The sequence below is a fragment of the Meleagris gallopavo genome, chromosome Z, assembly GCF_905368555.1.
Source record: "Meleagris gallopavo chromosome Z, MGAL_WU_HG_1.1, whole genome shotgun sequence".
Lineage (NCBI taxonomy): Eukaryota > Metazoa > Chordata > Aves > Galliformes > Phasianidae > Meleagris > Meleagris gallopavo.
In genome coordinates this window covers 11,149,299-11,164,739 of record NC_139435.1, presented here as the reverse complement: position 1 = coordinate 11,164,739, position 15,441 = coordinate 11,149,299, and the positions used below count along the sequence as shown (strand labels likewise).

The 15,441-nt window shown below is 42.0% G+C and overlaps 1 protein-coding gene across 5 annotated transcripts; it reads left to right on the top strand.

Annotated features, from left to right (window-relative positions):
* The first annotated feature begins 3,237 nt into the window (after positions 1-3,237).
* Positions 3,238-15,054, top strand: CAPSL (calcyphosine like). Of its 5 annotated transcripts, none has more exons than XM_085213272.1 (6): positions 3,238-3,402; positions 6,808-6,944; positions 8,173-8,350; positions 9,115-9,324; positions 11,578-11,681; positions 14,897-15,054. In XM_085213272.1, exons 2-5 carry the CDS (start codon positions 6,808-6,810, stop codon positions 11,677-11,679), a joined length of 627 nt encoding a protein of 208 aa, XP_085069398.1. In that variant the 5' UTR covers positions 3,238-3,402; the 3' UTR covers positions 11,680-11,681; positions 14,897-15,054. The 5 variants fall into 5 exon arrangements, with proteins under 5 accessions (XP_085069398.1, XP_085069397.1, XP_010723635.1 ...); XM_085213271.1 differs by having other exon boundaries at positions 11,578-11,710; XM_010725334.4 differs by lacking the exon at positions 14,897-15,054 and adding an exon at positions 5,002-5,077 and having other exon boundaries at positions 3,250-3,402; positions 11,578-12,933.
* Positions 15,055-15,441: the final 387 nt, after the last annotated feature.

Here is a 15,441-nt window from a genome sequence, read left to right as displayed (position 1 = left end):
GCACCAAAACTTCTCTAGCACTTGGAGAGAAAGCTCCGGAGAACAAAAAAACATGAATTTTATTTGTCATTTTAAAAATTGTATCACACAGACTGAAGTAAGAGGTTCTGTCAGATCTGCTCCACGGACTGACCAGTGAAACGTTCTCTCACTGGCAGTTAAAGCAGCTTCCCCTATCTGCAGTGTCAAGCTGACACTTTGCCCAGACCCAGAGAAAGAGTTCCAACCCTCTCCTGTATGACTAATGAAATTGCTTCCTTAGCACTTTTCCCCCTAGGACAAATCTTGCCTGCACAATCCTGCATACCGGCTGCCCATCTCAGAGGACCAGGGTACACACTGACTTTTTACATAAAAGCTTTAAAATTTAAATTTTCATTGTTCTGTGTTGGGGGCTAACAATAATTTATTTTTGGTAAACATTAGTTGCTGAGCTTCTCAAACAGCTGAAATACCCTGAATTTGTATTCTCCAGATGAGAAAAGATTTTTAGTAGAATGAATACAAGATTTTGTAACAACTGTCTTTTCTGCGAATCACCTTAGGAAAGCTGTCAAGCAACACATGCCTTTAACAGCAAACTATATCATCTGCTTGTGCTTCTCCAGAGTGAGATGTAGAGGTGGGGTAAGACACAGGACGGGTGAGAAATACTGAGGATGTGTTCCTTGGGAGAGCGTGCAGGCAGGCAGTAGTGCACCAGGGACATGTGGGAGTTGAGCATCACAGCACACACAATAGCCTCAGCTCCAGAGAGCAATCATGAGCACAACTTACAGAGCTGAATGGCTGCCAACCACATGGACATAGGACGTAAAAATATTTTATAAGTTGGGAATTCAATTCAGTATGTTTATAGTTTGCTTCTAAATGGGAATATTTTTCCCTTGGCAGTATCATCTACCATAAGGGTTTCTTTTTTGGTTTGTGTGAAACTTTCTGAGTTTTAATGGCAGAAAAAATCCCCAAAGTCTATACCACATAAATAGTCATCTTTGGTGTACAGTATTCTAATAATAAATCACTTCATGACTATTATTTTTTTTTTTCAAGCTTGTCATGAAAATTAAGCCCTGTGCTCACTCTCCTACCGAGTGCAAATGGACACACTTGTGTTCATACTTCATACTCTCACTTCTAATTGCTGGAGAACTTCTTGGCACCAATATTCACAGATCAGTACAGTACACTCACACTAAGAAACAACACTACTGCAGGTAAACTAATTACAGCAAAATATGCAGGGCCTTTTCTCTTTCCTTTGAGACATTGTACATTTCTTATGTCTTTCTTCCACCTGAAATTCAACAAGAAGTTTGAATTTTTTGAAACTGAACATCAGTAAGATTTGTCTTCTTTGTCAACAATATTAGATCTCGTAGATTGCTGGACTCAGTAGTATTTTCAACCATAAACTGGGCAGAATGAACTGAACAGGCTGTTGAGCATGACAAAAACCAAATGGTTAAGTGTTCAGAGGAGGAGCAATTCCAGAGTTTTGGTGAAACCTTTATCTCCTTTCTGATAAACTCTGAATCATCTGTGCTCTGCTTACAGCTTTGCTTTCAGTAAGCAGATATTAGCATATAAATCTAATCCCAGATTGATGCTGAAACATCTGAAAGAAAATTAATCATTATTCAGATACAGATTCCTAACTCATTAAACAGTATAGCCCATTTTCAGAGAGGTGTGCTGAAGGTAGGTTGAATACCTGCCAGTGTGTGCTCAGACACATAAACTGCTTCCAGTAGAAACAACCAAATATCCCTGTGTCAACTTGCCCCTCTGTGTTTCAGAGCCTGCCTTGCTGTGCTAACACATAGGCATCCCAGAACACTGCAAATTCTGCACGCAGAGAACTGTTTGCCTCTGTAAGGATGCTGCCTCGCAAAGATCAAGCTATTGCTAGGAGAACATTCCATCCCCAGCCCCTGCTTTGCCTGCAATGTGGGCAGGCTGTGCTGACATGCTGCCAGGAGTTATGGTTTTCGAATCGGTGACTGATTAAACATGCATTGTTTCCTGGTTGTGCACTGATGTACTGCCAGTTGCCGGATGGGAGATATAAAGAGCACATGAAGCTCTGCACAAGCTGCAGTTCAGTACCAGGAAGTACCTGTCGATGAAAGATAAGCAGCCTGCCAGGATGCAAATAGTAGTGGCCTACAATAATTTCCTGCTCTTATTCGCTCTGGTCTGTGGGCAGCACAGGGCTCTCTCCCCATTTCTCTTGCACTGCTCAGCTGCTCTCACCCTAGGCCCCAGCCATGAACTGAGGGAATACCAGGAGGAAGCACACAGGCTTTGTCACCCCTAAGGAGTCTATCATAAAGACACTAGCTCTTTCTGCAGGTGCCACAGTTTGCCACTGATAATGCTGGTGACCTTTTGCAGGCAGGATTGTTAATAGTGGTGTCAAGATGGAGATAAATTGTCCCTTATTAGGTGAGTGTTTAACCTTTTCCAATTTGCTTCTTCCTGCAGATGAGCGTAGTCTCCCCAAGGGCTCTTGCCACTGCCTGGTCTTCCAAAATGGCAATTAACCAGCAAGAAAAAAATACAGCGGAAATTTCTTTAGATCGAAACACAACTTCCAGACTATTAATCACTTTCTCCTATTATACGTTGAGTGAAAGACTGAACCAGTAAGTCTCTTAGCCCTATCAGCTGTGGAGCAGAGAAACATCACCAAAACATCACCATTTCCATAGCACCCTTAGTATATGTCCTGTGCTTCTGGGAGGAAGGGAGCACAAGCATGCCCAGCCCAAATCCCACCCATGGTTGCAAGTAAGGATTTTCCTTCTGATATCGAACCTAAATCTTCCCTATATTAGCTTAAAACAGTCCCCCTTTGTCCTATCACTATCAAAGCAGGTAAAATGTCACTCCGTCTCATTTATAAGCTCCCTTTAAGTACTGGAAAGCTGCAATGAGATCTCCCAGAGCCTTCCTTTCTTTAGGCTGAGCAAGTCAAGCTGCCTCAGCCTTTCTTCAATGGAAAGGTGCTCTAAGCAACCTTGTAGCCTTTGAATAGCCCCTGCTCAGCGCTACTGGGCAAGGAGGAGGATGAAGGTTTCCATTTAAAATCAGGTTAAGTAAAGGGGTGCCAGCAATTGTCTGGGGAAGCAGCGTCATTGCAGGTTGGGCCTGCTGCAGCACCATTATCACCCTGGAGACTGGCTGGTAAACTCTAGGCCTCCCAAAAAGGAGGGAGGGGAGGAGGGGGGGGCAGCTGGCTGTGTAAACAAGTAAAATGAGAAGGATGAGGAAGCTCTACTGTGAGCCTGAACCTGTGTTCCCTCTGCTTGTTGGGTGAGAGCCTGGGAGCAGCTGGGGCTCCTTGCATTCACAGCCCCGAAACCCAAGTGGTAGCCCACGTGCAGGATAGCATTGCAGGTAAAAAGTTTTCTGTTCTGTTTGCTGGCTTATTATGAGTTTATCTGATCAGCAGAGCTTGGGTCTCAGCCAAGAGCAGCTTATTTTACACACAGATCTATATATGTCATATATATGCATCATATATTTATTTTATATATACATAGATATATACATGTGTGCACAGAATAGCAATGCCACACTTGCCAGAAGGGAGCTGGGTGCTTCTGGGATTGGGCAGAGGCAGAGGGGAGGCTGCAACTTGCTACAGAAGGGTTGGTGGGGTTGGGTGGTGTTGGGAAACCACTTTTTTGTTACATGTTTGGATAGTCAACAAATAGTTGTGCAATTTTCACATTGTAACAATGTAATGAAATTATTAGAAAAAATCCCAAACACATGCAATTAGTTTAAGCTGCTTAAGTTGATCACCAAACTCTGATATCTTTTCTCAAGTATGGTGTGTGACTTGGGATTTTGACCAGGACAGGCACTTTAAGAATGACAGAAATCCAGAGATCAGTGTGGCTTTGTATCTGCCATGCCTGAGTGTTTCTTGGGGAAAATAAGGCTTGAATTTTCCAAGAAAACTCCTAGGCTCAGCTGAAGAATGATGTGTAAATGAGTGGCACAGAGCCATAATGTCGTTTTGGTTACATCTGTCTCTTTGCAGATGTAAGCTACAGGTGCAAAAGGGATGTAAGAGGATCTGGGTGCTGAACATCCTGAGGTTTTCTGAACCCAATATTTCAGGTTTCATTTCTGTTAGGAAATGCAGTCACTGCAGTTCAGCATGCACAACACAACACTGCCCGTGGAAACAAACAATGCTCAGTGCTGGGACTGCTTGTAGCCAAGCTATGGCAAAACAGGGCTGTCCAGCATTTAATTAACCAGACTCTTTTTCATTTCACAGTGGGATACATCTGATGATCTCAGAAAGTGTAGGAATTATAAATATATAAAATTGCAGTTAAGATCTTTTCTTGTTTTATTTGTGATTATTAATGCATAACACATTTGGAAGGTACATGGTGAATTGTTACAGTCAAAAATTCCTGACCCTCTGTGCAATTATTTCATGTTAGATCCAAAAGAGGGCCTTAGTTAATGAAAACAACTCTTTTTGCAGTGGTTATTCTGTAGATGCCCTATAGTGTGCCCCTGGCACACGCTGTGCTATGTATGTACGTCAGTTCTCTTATTCAGTGCATAGGGAGAGGCAGATAGGTTAAAATCGACCTGCAGGAAGAGCTGCTTGGAGTTAGTAAACAAAAAAGAAACAGAGGACAATAGGTCGGCAAAAGCCTTCAGCCCCCTAGAGAGCACTGACACTGGTGACAAATCCCTCTGGAGTTGTGCTGTTTTGATCTCTTATTGCAGTTAAGTGTTTTGTTCTATCTCCATCTCCAACAATAATATGACGCTGTTGCAAAGAAGAGACAAAACCCAGCCTGCACCTCCGGCTTAGCACTGCACTGCTTAATTGTGTGTAGGCTCTGTAACTCTTGTCCTCTCAGAGCCAGCAGTCAGATCCTGCTCCTGCTGAATAATGTAGATTTTGTCACTTGTGTCTAGCACAGACATGATCACATATTGTACTCGCTCTTTATTTCACAGGACAGACTGCAAAGAGAGGATTTCTTGGAAGAAGCAGTGTATATGGAAAGCAAAATGAAAGCAGAGGAGAGAGAAAGTGAATTGCTGTGAATGTTCCATCCATGCCATGATTCAGGAGCTCTTTTCTTACAGTATTTCTTAAAATGATATTTAGCAGCCTTAGAAGGGTTTATCTGTAGCATTAAAGCAGCTGCCAACAGAAATAAGGAAGTGGCAGACATGCTACTATGGACCAGGCTCATGTTTACATCTTTATATTTGTATATAGAGTATCACTGAGTTGGAAGGGACCCACAAGTATCAAGTCCAACCCCTGGCTCCAACCAGGACCACGCAAAATCCAAACCCAGTGACTGAGAGCAATTATATATATATAAATATATATATATATACATACATATATATACATATACACATATATACATTTTTTATATATGGATTATATTTACATATTTATATTTCAGCTTTTCTGTGTTTACTGAATGCAGAGAGAGGATTCTCAAAAACATGCTGCTGTGTGGCAGAGGAAACCAGCACATGTTTAAGAATCATAGAATCCTCATAGATCCATAGAACTAATCCTCAGTTAGGAGAGATACAAAAGGCTCATTGAGTCTAATTCCTTACTCCATATGAGACTACACAAAAGTCAGACATTTCTTGAACTCTGACTGACAACTCAGTGCCACGACTGCTGTCCTGGGGAGCCTGTTCCAGGGTCCTACCATCCTCACACTATAAATAGTTGTGCATGCTATAAATAAATATATGTATAGATACAATATACATGTGAGGTAGTATACAGATACTGAAGGAAAATATGGTTTGTGCAGTATTTATGTAAACTCACTGTATTTTTTATTCTTGCTGGCTAGAAACATCCATTAAAGGACAGGTCATTGTCTGCAGAAAACATTTTTGGCTGCTGACTTCACATAGCTGGAAGGCCTTCCTGGTCACTCATTAATGAGCTCCTGGAAGAACTTTGCTCTTTCTGGATGAAGCAAAAGCTGACAACAATCTCTTTTCTTTCACAATGAATTTCTCAATTATGCTAGAAGTGAAAGCTATTTGGGGGATCAAAAATGTTTTCTCTAATTGTTGGGTTTTTTTTGTTTGTTTGTTTGTTTTTTTTAAGCCCAGCTGGGGAAGTCTGAAATCAACACACACACCACAATAAGTCATTGTAGCCATTGCTGTATATAAGGAGTGGATACAGTGTATGAGGATAGGGACCTGTGCTCACATATGTTTTCGTTGCCCACATGGGGTTCAGATCCTCTCCCCACAATCAGCACAGAGAACAACATACAGACAAGAAGACAGTCCTCATCCAGAACAATTTGGGTTGAGAACGCTGACTGCCAGACCACAAGACTGAAGAGGCCCAGTGGGGATGCAGGAGGTGCAGTGGCAGCAGTGCTCGCCCCTGCTGTGCTCACCGGCTTTCAGCAAGCTCATACACTGTAGGCCAAGATAACTTTTACCCACACTTTCCCATTTGTATCTGGGTTACAGCTGCAGTGTGGTTGTCTGAGCTCTCCTTTCACATTTGCTAGCCCATGAAGCACAGGTCAAAGCGATCATTTTCACTAGTGAGAAGATAATGAGTAGTTCCTTCAGTAATTTCCTTTTCTTAGTAAACAATTTTATGGAAGGGATATAGGGGGTGGAAAGGAGTCCTCATGAAAGTGCTGCCAGCATCTTACAAGTGAGGGATTTGGGATGCTCTATATATTAAGACTGGCTTAAATACAATGTGTTGTGTGTAAGAATCCAGTCTATTTGAGAGCCTTTATCTTTCAGATGCCAGGCACAGCAAGGCATGACCGAGAGATGGCAATCCAGGCCAAAAGGAGTCTGTCCAAAACCACTGACCCTGTAGAAAGACTTCGACTGAAGTGCTTAGCAAGAGGGTCTGCAGGCATCAAAGGACTTGGCAAGTGAGTCTAATAAGTCAATTTCTTTGCTAAACCTAATAGTTTTAGCTGCAGGAGGCCCCAGCCACAAGTAGCAAAAGAGGTGGTTATAGGAAAAAAGAGGTAGGCTCTTCACAGAGTATCCAGAGATGGGGTGAGAGTCAAGTTGATATGAAGGAAATTCCAGATGAATATGTGGAAAAGCTATTTCACCATAAGCATGGTTAAGCGTTAGAAAATACTGCGGAACTTCCATCTTTGGAATATTCCAAAACCCATCTGGACAAAGCACTGAGAAAACTTGCTCAGCTTTGAATTTAACACTGCTTTCAGTGTAAGGCTGCATGAGACACTTCCAGATGTCTTGTTCAACCTGAATTATCCTCTATTTCTATATTTAAAGATACAAAATCTCATATCTTTGTTGAAATTCTGGCTCTGCTGAGTTGTGCAATAGAAATCTTCACTGCTCCCATGAAGTACAGCTGTGATTTGCATGCCTTGTGCAGTTGTTTGCATGTGGAAAGCACAGTACTCCACTGTGATCTCTTGTTTCATGTGAGAAGTGAATACCCAAGATACTCTGGACTAGATCTGGAGAAGAAATTAGGGATTTTCATCCCATTCAGCTTGCTCTTTTTCTGCCTCTGCCCAAATTTTAAGGACCAACTTTGGTCCTCAAACTCTTCACCGTCAAGATTTGAATTCCTTGCTTCTGCAATAAGAACTCCTTAACCATTCAGGCAAACCTTGCTCTTCGGCCAGCAGCAGGCTGAGCAGGATCTAGAACCCATGTTTGCCACTTCTGACACAAATGCCATAACCCACAGAGCCTTGCTTTGGGAGACAGGGCTGACTTGCTCACCTGGTGAAGCACTGGGGATCATGAATCCCTCAAAGGAAAGTGCTTTCCCAAAATCCATAATGCCTGCCATAGAGAGAAGTGGAATGTGAAATGTCCTTGCATTCCTGAGCCATGACTGCCCTTGTTTAATGGTCTGTCAACTGCCTAGATTATGGGGGGCACCCAGACCCTTCTGTAGACAACCCAGCCTAGGGAGGGGGAACTGGGCTGTGCCCTGAAACCCCCTCCTTGTCCCACTTAACCACAAGAGGGACCACACAAGACCACCTGAAACTTCAGCAACATGCATTAATCTTTGACAGTACCGTTCTCCAGCTCAGTGATAAACCTTTGCAGTGTCCTCTAAATTCTCCTTTCTGTTCTCCTCAATTTGCATATCTTCCACAGAGTATTTCAGATTATGGATGATGATAACAGCAGGACCCTTGATTTCAAAGAATTTGTGAAAGGATTAAATGATTATGCTATGATGATAGACAAGGAAGAAGCACAAGAGATTTTCCAGATATTTGATAAAGATGGCAGTGGAACAATTGATTTTGATGAATTTCTTGTTACACTGAGAGTAAGTATGGGAATTTATGTCACTACTGCATTAAATTTGTCTTGATTTCTCATTAGCTAAACTTGATTAGAACTAGTGAATCACAGCACTATAGTTAATGACTAATTAGTAATTAGCAAAATCTATAGATGTATTCTATGTGTCTGTAATTCTTGAGATGTTAAAATATTCCATTTTCATCTAAATATGTGAAAAAGAAAATTGCCACAAATAACCTGTCTATGGTTGGAAGAGCCTCACACATAATTGCAATTTATTGGCAAAGCCTAAGCCTCCTAATAAACAAATGGTTACGATAGATCATTATGAATTGCTGTCTTGATTTGGGTACATCAGTTCCTATACTGTAGTCTGAATACATATGTATTTTAACCTGTAAACTTACCTAAGCATCATCTTATACTGTATCTCCTCCTCATAACATCAGCTAGACTTCTGGGGCTACAGAGAGACTGTTTCTGGTTGAAGCCTCTACTCTGCGAAAGTCTCAACCATTAAGAAAGAAAATAATTAGTGCTTACTGATGATATAAATATTTGAAATTGGTAGAAATATTCTAGAAAGCATTTTCTCTCTTTTCTTCCATTGACTATCCTACTGATAGGCAATAATTAAGCTCTATCAAATCACTTTTTTGATGATATATTGCTCTTCCTATGTCATGGGCAATGTAATTTGTCAACATCTTGTTATTCCATGGGCCTTGAATGATTTTTTGTTCCTATATTTTTACTACAGAATATTAATCTGTTGATTCTTTACAGCCTCCAATGTCAAATGCCAGAAAAGAGATCATCATGCAGGCATTTAGGAAGTTAGATAAAACTGGAGATGGTGTCATCACAATTGAAGACTTACGGGGGGTGTATAATGCAAAGCACCATCCCAAATACCAAAACGGAGACTGGACAGAAGATCAAGTTTTTAGGGCCTTTTTGGATAATTTTGATTCACCTTATGACAAAGATGGAAAGGTAAGTGAAACACCTGATGTAAGGCCATGAAATCACCAGTTGACTCACAATTTGAGTTAAATTATTAAATGTACTAGGTACCATTTGGAACTATAGCCACTACCAAACATTCATTTATGTCACATACATGGAGTACAGTAAAATGTAATCTCTGAGTAGAACTGTTCGTGCATCTTGCTGAGTCACTGAGAGGAAAGGGGTTTGGCAGAAGGTGAAAAGATGGGTGTGTGATTTCATTTGTGAGCTTGTAGCTTCTAGGGATCTATTTTCATATATTATTTCTTCAAACTATCCCACTCAATTGCTAATTTTCAAAATCCACAGAAATAGGAGGAACTTTTACTTTTTAGGGGAAAAAAACTAAGATCCAGCTCAAAAGCAGGTATCCTAATAGTTGAAGTACTTAACAGTTAGCGCTTCTCTAGCGCCTGTAAATGCTATGATGCTTTACTTGAAAGTCAGTCTGTAATAGTGACAGATTTATCCACAGGGTGTTGGTGAAAGGGAAGCTTTTCTGGGCAGCCTGTGCCAGTGCCTCACCACTACTTGAGTAAAGAATTTCTTCCTTATATCACATGTACATCTTCTCTCTTTTAGTTTAAAGCCATTCCTCCTTGTCCTACCACTATTAGACCATGTGAAAATAGCTCCCCTTCCAGTTTATAAGTTTCTGTTAAGTAGTGAAAGTACAGTCAGGACTCCCTGGAACATTCTCTTCTCCAAACTAAGCCTGTCTTCATAGCAGAGGTACTCTAGCCCTGTGACCATCTTTGTTGCCTCTTCTGGTTCTGCTCCAACAGCTCCACCTCTTTCCCTTGCTCGGAGCCCCAGTCCTGGATGCAGTACTACAGATGGGGCCTCATGAGGGCAGAGCAGAAGGGAACAATCCGCTCTGTCTCTTTGCTGCCACTCCTCTATTGATGCATCCAGAGTACTGCTGGCCATCCAGGCTGCAAAAACACAAATAGGCAGGCTTCCAATAGGCAGGTTCTCAGCTGATTGAGAGGCGATTGCTTTTATTTCCCTTGGGAAACACTTTTCACTTGGTAGAGCTGAATTTCAAACCTTTTTCTACTTTGGCACTCTCAGAAATACCACTGTGTGAATTGTCCCTTTCCTGCAGCTCTGGTGATATATAGCAAACCCCAGCAAAATATTCCCACTTTTTGTGCCAAGATCATAAATGAATACATTAAACAAGATGTGTTCTCAGATTGATCCTTGATAAACTGAATGCTTCCAATAGGCTTCACCAATGCCTAGTTTCTCAAAAATACCATAGTGTTTGACCTTAAAGAAAAGTTACTCTGATATCTCATGTCTTGTTCAACAATCCTGATGCTAGGTAGCTCATCAGATTGCAGTTTCTTCTGAGAACTGTCTGTCAGCTCCCTGTGCCAGAATCGGAGGTCACTAATGGCCCCTCTATGAACTGAGGACACCAAAAGGCTTTCATCTGAAATGCCTCAAGGCTAAGTATTTGCTATGAAGGTCCTCTTCATTGTGATCTTGCTGGATAACTCTGAAACAGACATGATCAGGGAAGTTTGTGTTCATTTGTAGTGTTAGGACAGGCTGTGGCTTTACTGCTTCTGTTTGCAACACTTTGCTTAGCTCTGAAATACACTATACTATTATACTATAGGAGCAAATATTTTGCTGTGTCATGTTTTATTCAAAGAATGATCCCTATGGTTCAAGAGTTATGATATCACAAGAGATATGTAACATTTTCATCCTCCAAATACCTATTAAATACATTAAAATCTCAGTATTTGAAAATATTTTTGGTTCTTTAAATGAGACTTGTGTGGAGCACCAACATTTTCTCTCTGTTGAAGGAGTGTAAAGCTCCTATCTGTCTCTGGGTTGCACCAGAACCCCAATCTACTTTCATTAATGATAATGCAAAGAACGAGGTGATAGCATTCTTGAAAAAAAAATCAGATTAAAACATTTGTCTTCATGGGCAGCACTGATTTTAACTTTAGTTCCTGATGAGATTAATTTAACTGTGCACATTTAATCTGCATCCAAGTGTTCTTGAAGGAGCTCTTATTTCTGATAGAGAAATGAACTCTACAAATTTTCACTGTCTTAATTTCTCCTGTTGGGTTCCTTTTCACTATGAACAATGCAAAATGGCAGGTATTGGGTTTTGTTTACGTTTTTTTTCCCAGTATTTGGTTTTAACTTACTCTACTTTGAAAAAAATGCATATTTATTTTTCTGTTTTAAATTCTCCTGTCCCAGGTCACAACAGAAGAATTCATGAACTACTATGCAGGAGTCAGCGCCTCAATAGACACCGATGTCTATTTTATCGTCATGATGAAGAATGCTTGGAAACTCTGATTGTATGATTAAATGAATGAGACTTTATTTTGTAGGTTCCCATGATTAAGTGTATGCAAACAACATGCTCATTTTCCAAAATAGCAACTTCCCGTAACTTGCCAATTACATTCAATCTACAGAAGCAATTCCCAGATGCTTTGTTAGGTTGAGCCTCATGGGATGGACTGCACAAACAGAGAGCAGATCTGGCATTCAACCACTATGCAGATCTGTCTCTTTTTTACCTGCATCCCTGATACATCTTCTCTTCCCTGAGACAAGCTGCTTTTTTCAAATGTCACAGTTTTTCCCCCTCCATCTCTGTTGAGCAAAGGATGCAAGAGGAGGAAAATGAGATGTTCTGGAAGGGTGATGGCCTGATGCAGCACCAGTGACAGTGTCCCAGCAGGGACCAGCCTCCTTGGTGCAGGTTGGAGGGCCAGCAGTCCTCTCCTGCAACATCTCCTGATTTCTCAGTTCTCACCAGCAGGACAGAGCAGTTGCATGAGTGCTCAGTTTGGAGTGTAGGAAGCTGGAGGGGGAACAAGTCAAGCAGGAGACACATGGAGCAGTTTTAAGTGTTTTTAAAACCCTGATTTTTCCACGCCTTACAACTAATAATGCTCAATGTGCATCCATGTTTCTTGCACATCTGTTGCTTGAAACCTGTATGGATCTGTTGGTTGTTTCCCTGCCTTTGGTTTCTTTCTTTTTGTACTCTGAAGTTTTCTTCTCTCTGTTCCTGGAACATTTACCAGCTGTGTATCTGTTCTCTGTACAGACCAACACTGAAAGTTGCTTACTGCTTTTTATACTTGTACTGGGTTATGACCAAGCTCATGACTTCAGGAAATTTTCTGGGATCTCGAGAACTTAAAATTGTCTTATCATCTTTTGTTTCTGATGCTGTATAGACGAAGGGAACTGATGCTTCTCCTGCTGTCCCATCCACACCAGTGGGACTGCCTGAGTTCTGAGATCTGCTGGCCTCTCCCCACACAGTGGGGAAATGGCACAATGAGAAAATTGTAAATTTCCTCCTTACTTACTTACTCCTGAGTAAGGACTTTGCAAACTCAATTGTTTTCTGTGATCTGCAAGCCTCCAGATACATGTACACTGGCTAATGCTGTTATCTTGTGTAAAGTGTCTCTCCATGACTGACACTGCCCATATGAAGAGTCTTTACTTACTGGAAAGCTACTGAGGTGCCAATATAGCTTGTATGAAAAACAAACTTGCAGTGAAATAGAGGCTTTACACGTCCTGGCAGCTTGTGTGCAATCTGTTTCATTTGCATTTATTAATTGGCTCCAGAACAGGGGGCATCGTGTCATGTTAGCTATCTTCTGTTTCAAATGAAAAGAAAGTAATGTTAACAGACTGCAGGCGTCACAAAATGAAGACATTATTTCCTCCTGACCTGCTAGATCGTGGTTTCAGACTCGACTGTGATTTGTTGAGCTGACATTTAATTGGGGGCAATGGAAGTTTAAATCTGAATAACCATTACTCCAAGCCTGCTTCTCTTCTCAATACTAACCCCTTCATCCCAAATTGAAATTACTTATCTAGAAAGGAGGATTTTGTGGAAGGAGGAAAAACAGAGCCAAAAAGCTGAACTCAAAACAGTGATGCTTTTTTGTAGCATCTGACTCTGCTCTCCCACCTCCCTGCTCATTACCCACAGGACACATTCCTCAGCACCTTCAGGAGGATGCCCTCTGTGGCTTTCCCAGTTTGCTCAGCTGCAGGTTGCTGTGTGCTGGGTACGGATGCTGCAGATACAGATGTGTGCAGGCTGTCCTGCCAGCCCAGGGCTGCACGGTGCACCCAGTAGATGTTGGGAGATAGGTGGCAATGCACGCGACCATATCAGGCGCTGCCATCAAGATTGTCAGATCTCCGTCGGTGCTTCATGCTCGAACATTTTATTTCTTCTTTCTGACTGTGCAACCGATGCTAAACAGGATGGCATAAACCATAGGAACATCTGAGTCTGCATGGCTGAAAGGCAACACCAGAGGTGATGATTTTGGCTCCAGCCTTGCTGCAAAAGTGTTGTCTGTTCCTCCTGGTCTCTTCCGCCTGAGCTATCAGAGCATCTCTGTGACCCTGCAGGCCAGTACAAGGCGCAGGCTCTCCCTTTGGTCCTTCCTAGGCTGAGGCTGCACTTGCCTGTTCACTCATTACTTAGTGTTGGTTTTGCCCCAGTGTGGTTTTGTGGCTTTGTGTTTTTGTTCCTGGAGGGGAGCTTTTTGGCTTGCTCTGATCCACAGCTGTTTGGCTCACATTTCCCTCCCTCAGCATGAGTTTCTAGTTTAGGCAACCAGAACACAGTCTGTTTAATTAGCACATATACATATATATGGCCACTGATTTCACTGGCAGAGCTGGCTGGCATTGCTGGTGCACTGCACAGAGATGCAGGGACAGATGGAAATGGCTGAGGCTGATGCAGATGAAACCAGCTGCTCACATTGCCTGATGAAAGCCATCATGGCAGCAACTACACAGCCCTCAAACAGAGGGCAGAACAGAGCTGTGCCACCCTGCTGAAGTGAGACCAGTGATTTCAGCTGGGCATGCCCCTGACATCTATGCCAGGAGCAGCACTAGTAGCACGTTCATTTGCCCATGGTAGAGCAGAAAGCCTGATGCCATTGCCAGATGCCCACAAAAAAAAAAAAAAAAAAAAAAAAAAAAAAAAAAAAAAAAAAAAAAAAAAAGCCACAGAAATGATAAGAGCTTTTCCATAACAAGGTCTGACACACACAGGTTTCTTCCTATAGCCCTACCGATGCACTTCTTCTTTGGTTCTCATTTTCACTTGTGTGACTGCCCTTTGGGGCTTTTTACATTCATCTGGTGATGGTGCTAGTGTTGGAACAACATAGTTTCATCACAGCACCCAAACTGTGCTGTCACTTCTTAGCTATAGTAAGAATACCTTTCTTAGGTTCATTTTTCCCCTGTTTTGTCTCTGAACACAGGAAGCTCAATCCTCCTCCACCTCAGAATCACTGGAGTAGGTGCACTCTGAGAGCTTGCTGGGGAGTGCATCCTGATGTTAGGTCAGGACAGTCTGACCAAACATCAGAATTCTGAGAAAACAGCTAAATAATTTTTTGCAAAAAAAAAAAAAAAAAGAAAAAAGGGCATGTGCTACACAAACACCAGTGGGCTGCAGCCTAGAGCCATCGTACATTCTAAACTCTGCTTTTCTCGTTCCTAGGTTACGGAAGATGAAGAGCTACTCCTCTGCAGTGAGTGCCTCTGTGGACAGCAGTGCCTACTTTGTTTTAACAATGCAGAACTCGTAGAAACTCTGACTTTTTCTTCCATTTGCCCCAACCTATTGGGAAGCGGAAGCTATAAAGAAGTGAAACACTGCTCTATTTGTTGTGTTTTTTCCTCATTCTGGTCTGAAAAGAATTTGTGAGCAGCATGAAGTGGTGACACCAGCAGTGTCCCATACATATCCCTGTGGTTCCATGTATCAACAAGTGGCACTTATCAGAGAAGGACTAGCTTTGTGCAAAGGGCCACCTGCGCTCCCCAGCATCAGCACTTGTTTTCCTGTGTGTCGACATATTCAATTTGTTTTGCTAGCATCCTCTTAGACACAGCAGTGCTAATTCAGGATTCTTTGTGAAGCTGTGGAAAGATGAGGATAGAAATGAGGGTGGCTGCGCCGTACCATCAGCCCAGGAAGAACTCCAACACACAGCAGCTGTCAACCCCGACACACAGTACGGGTCAGTCTGGCTCTCTGCAGAC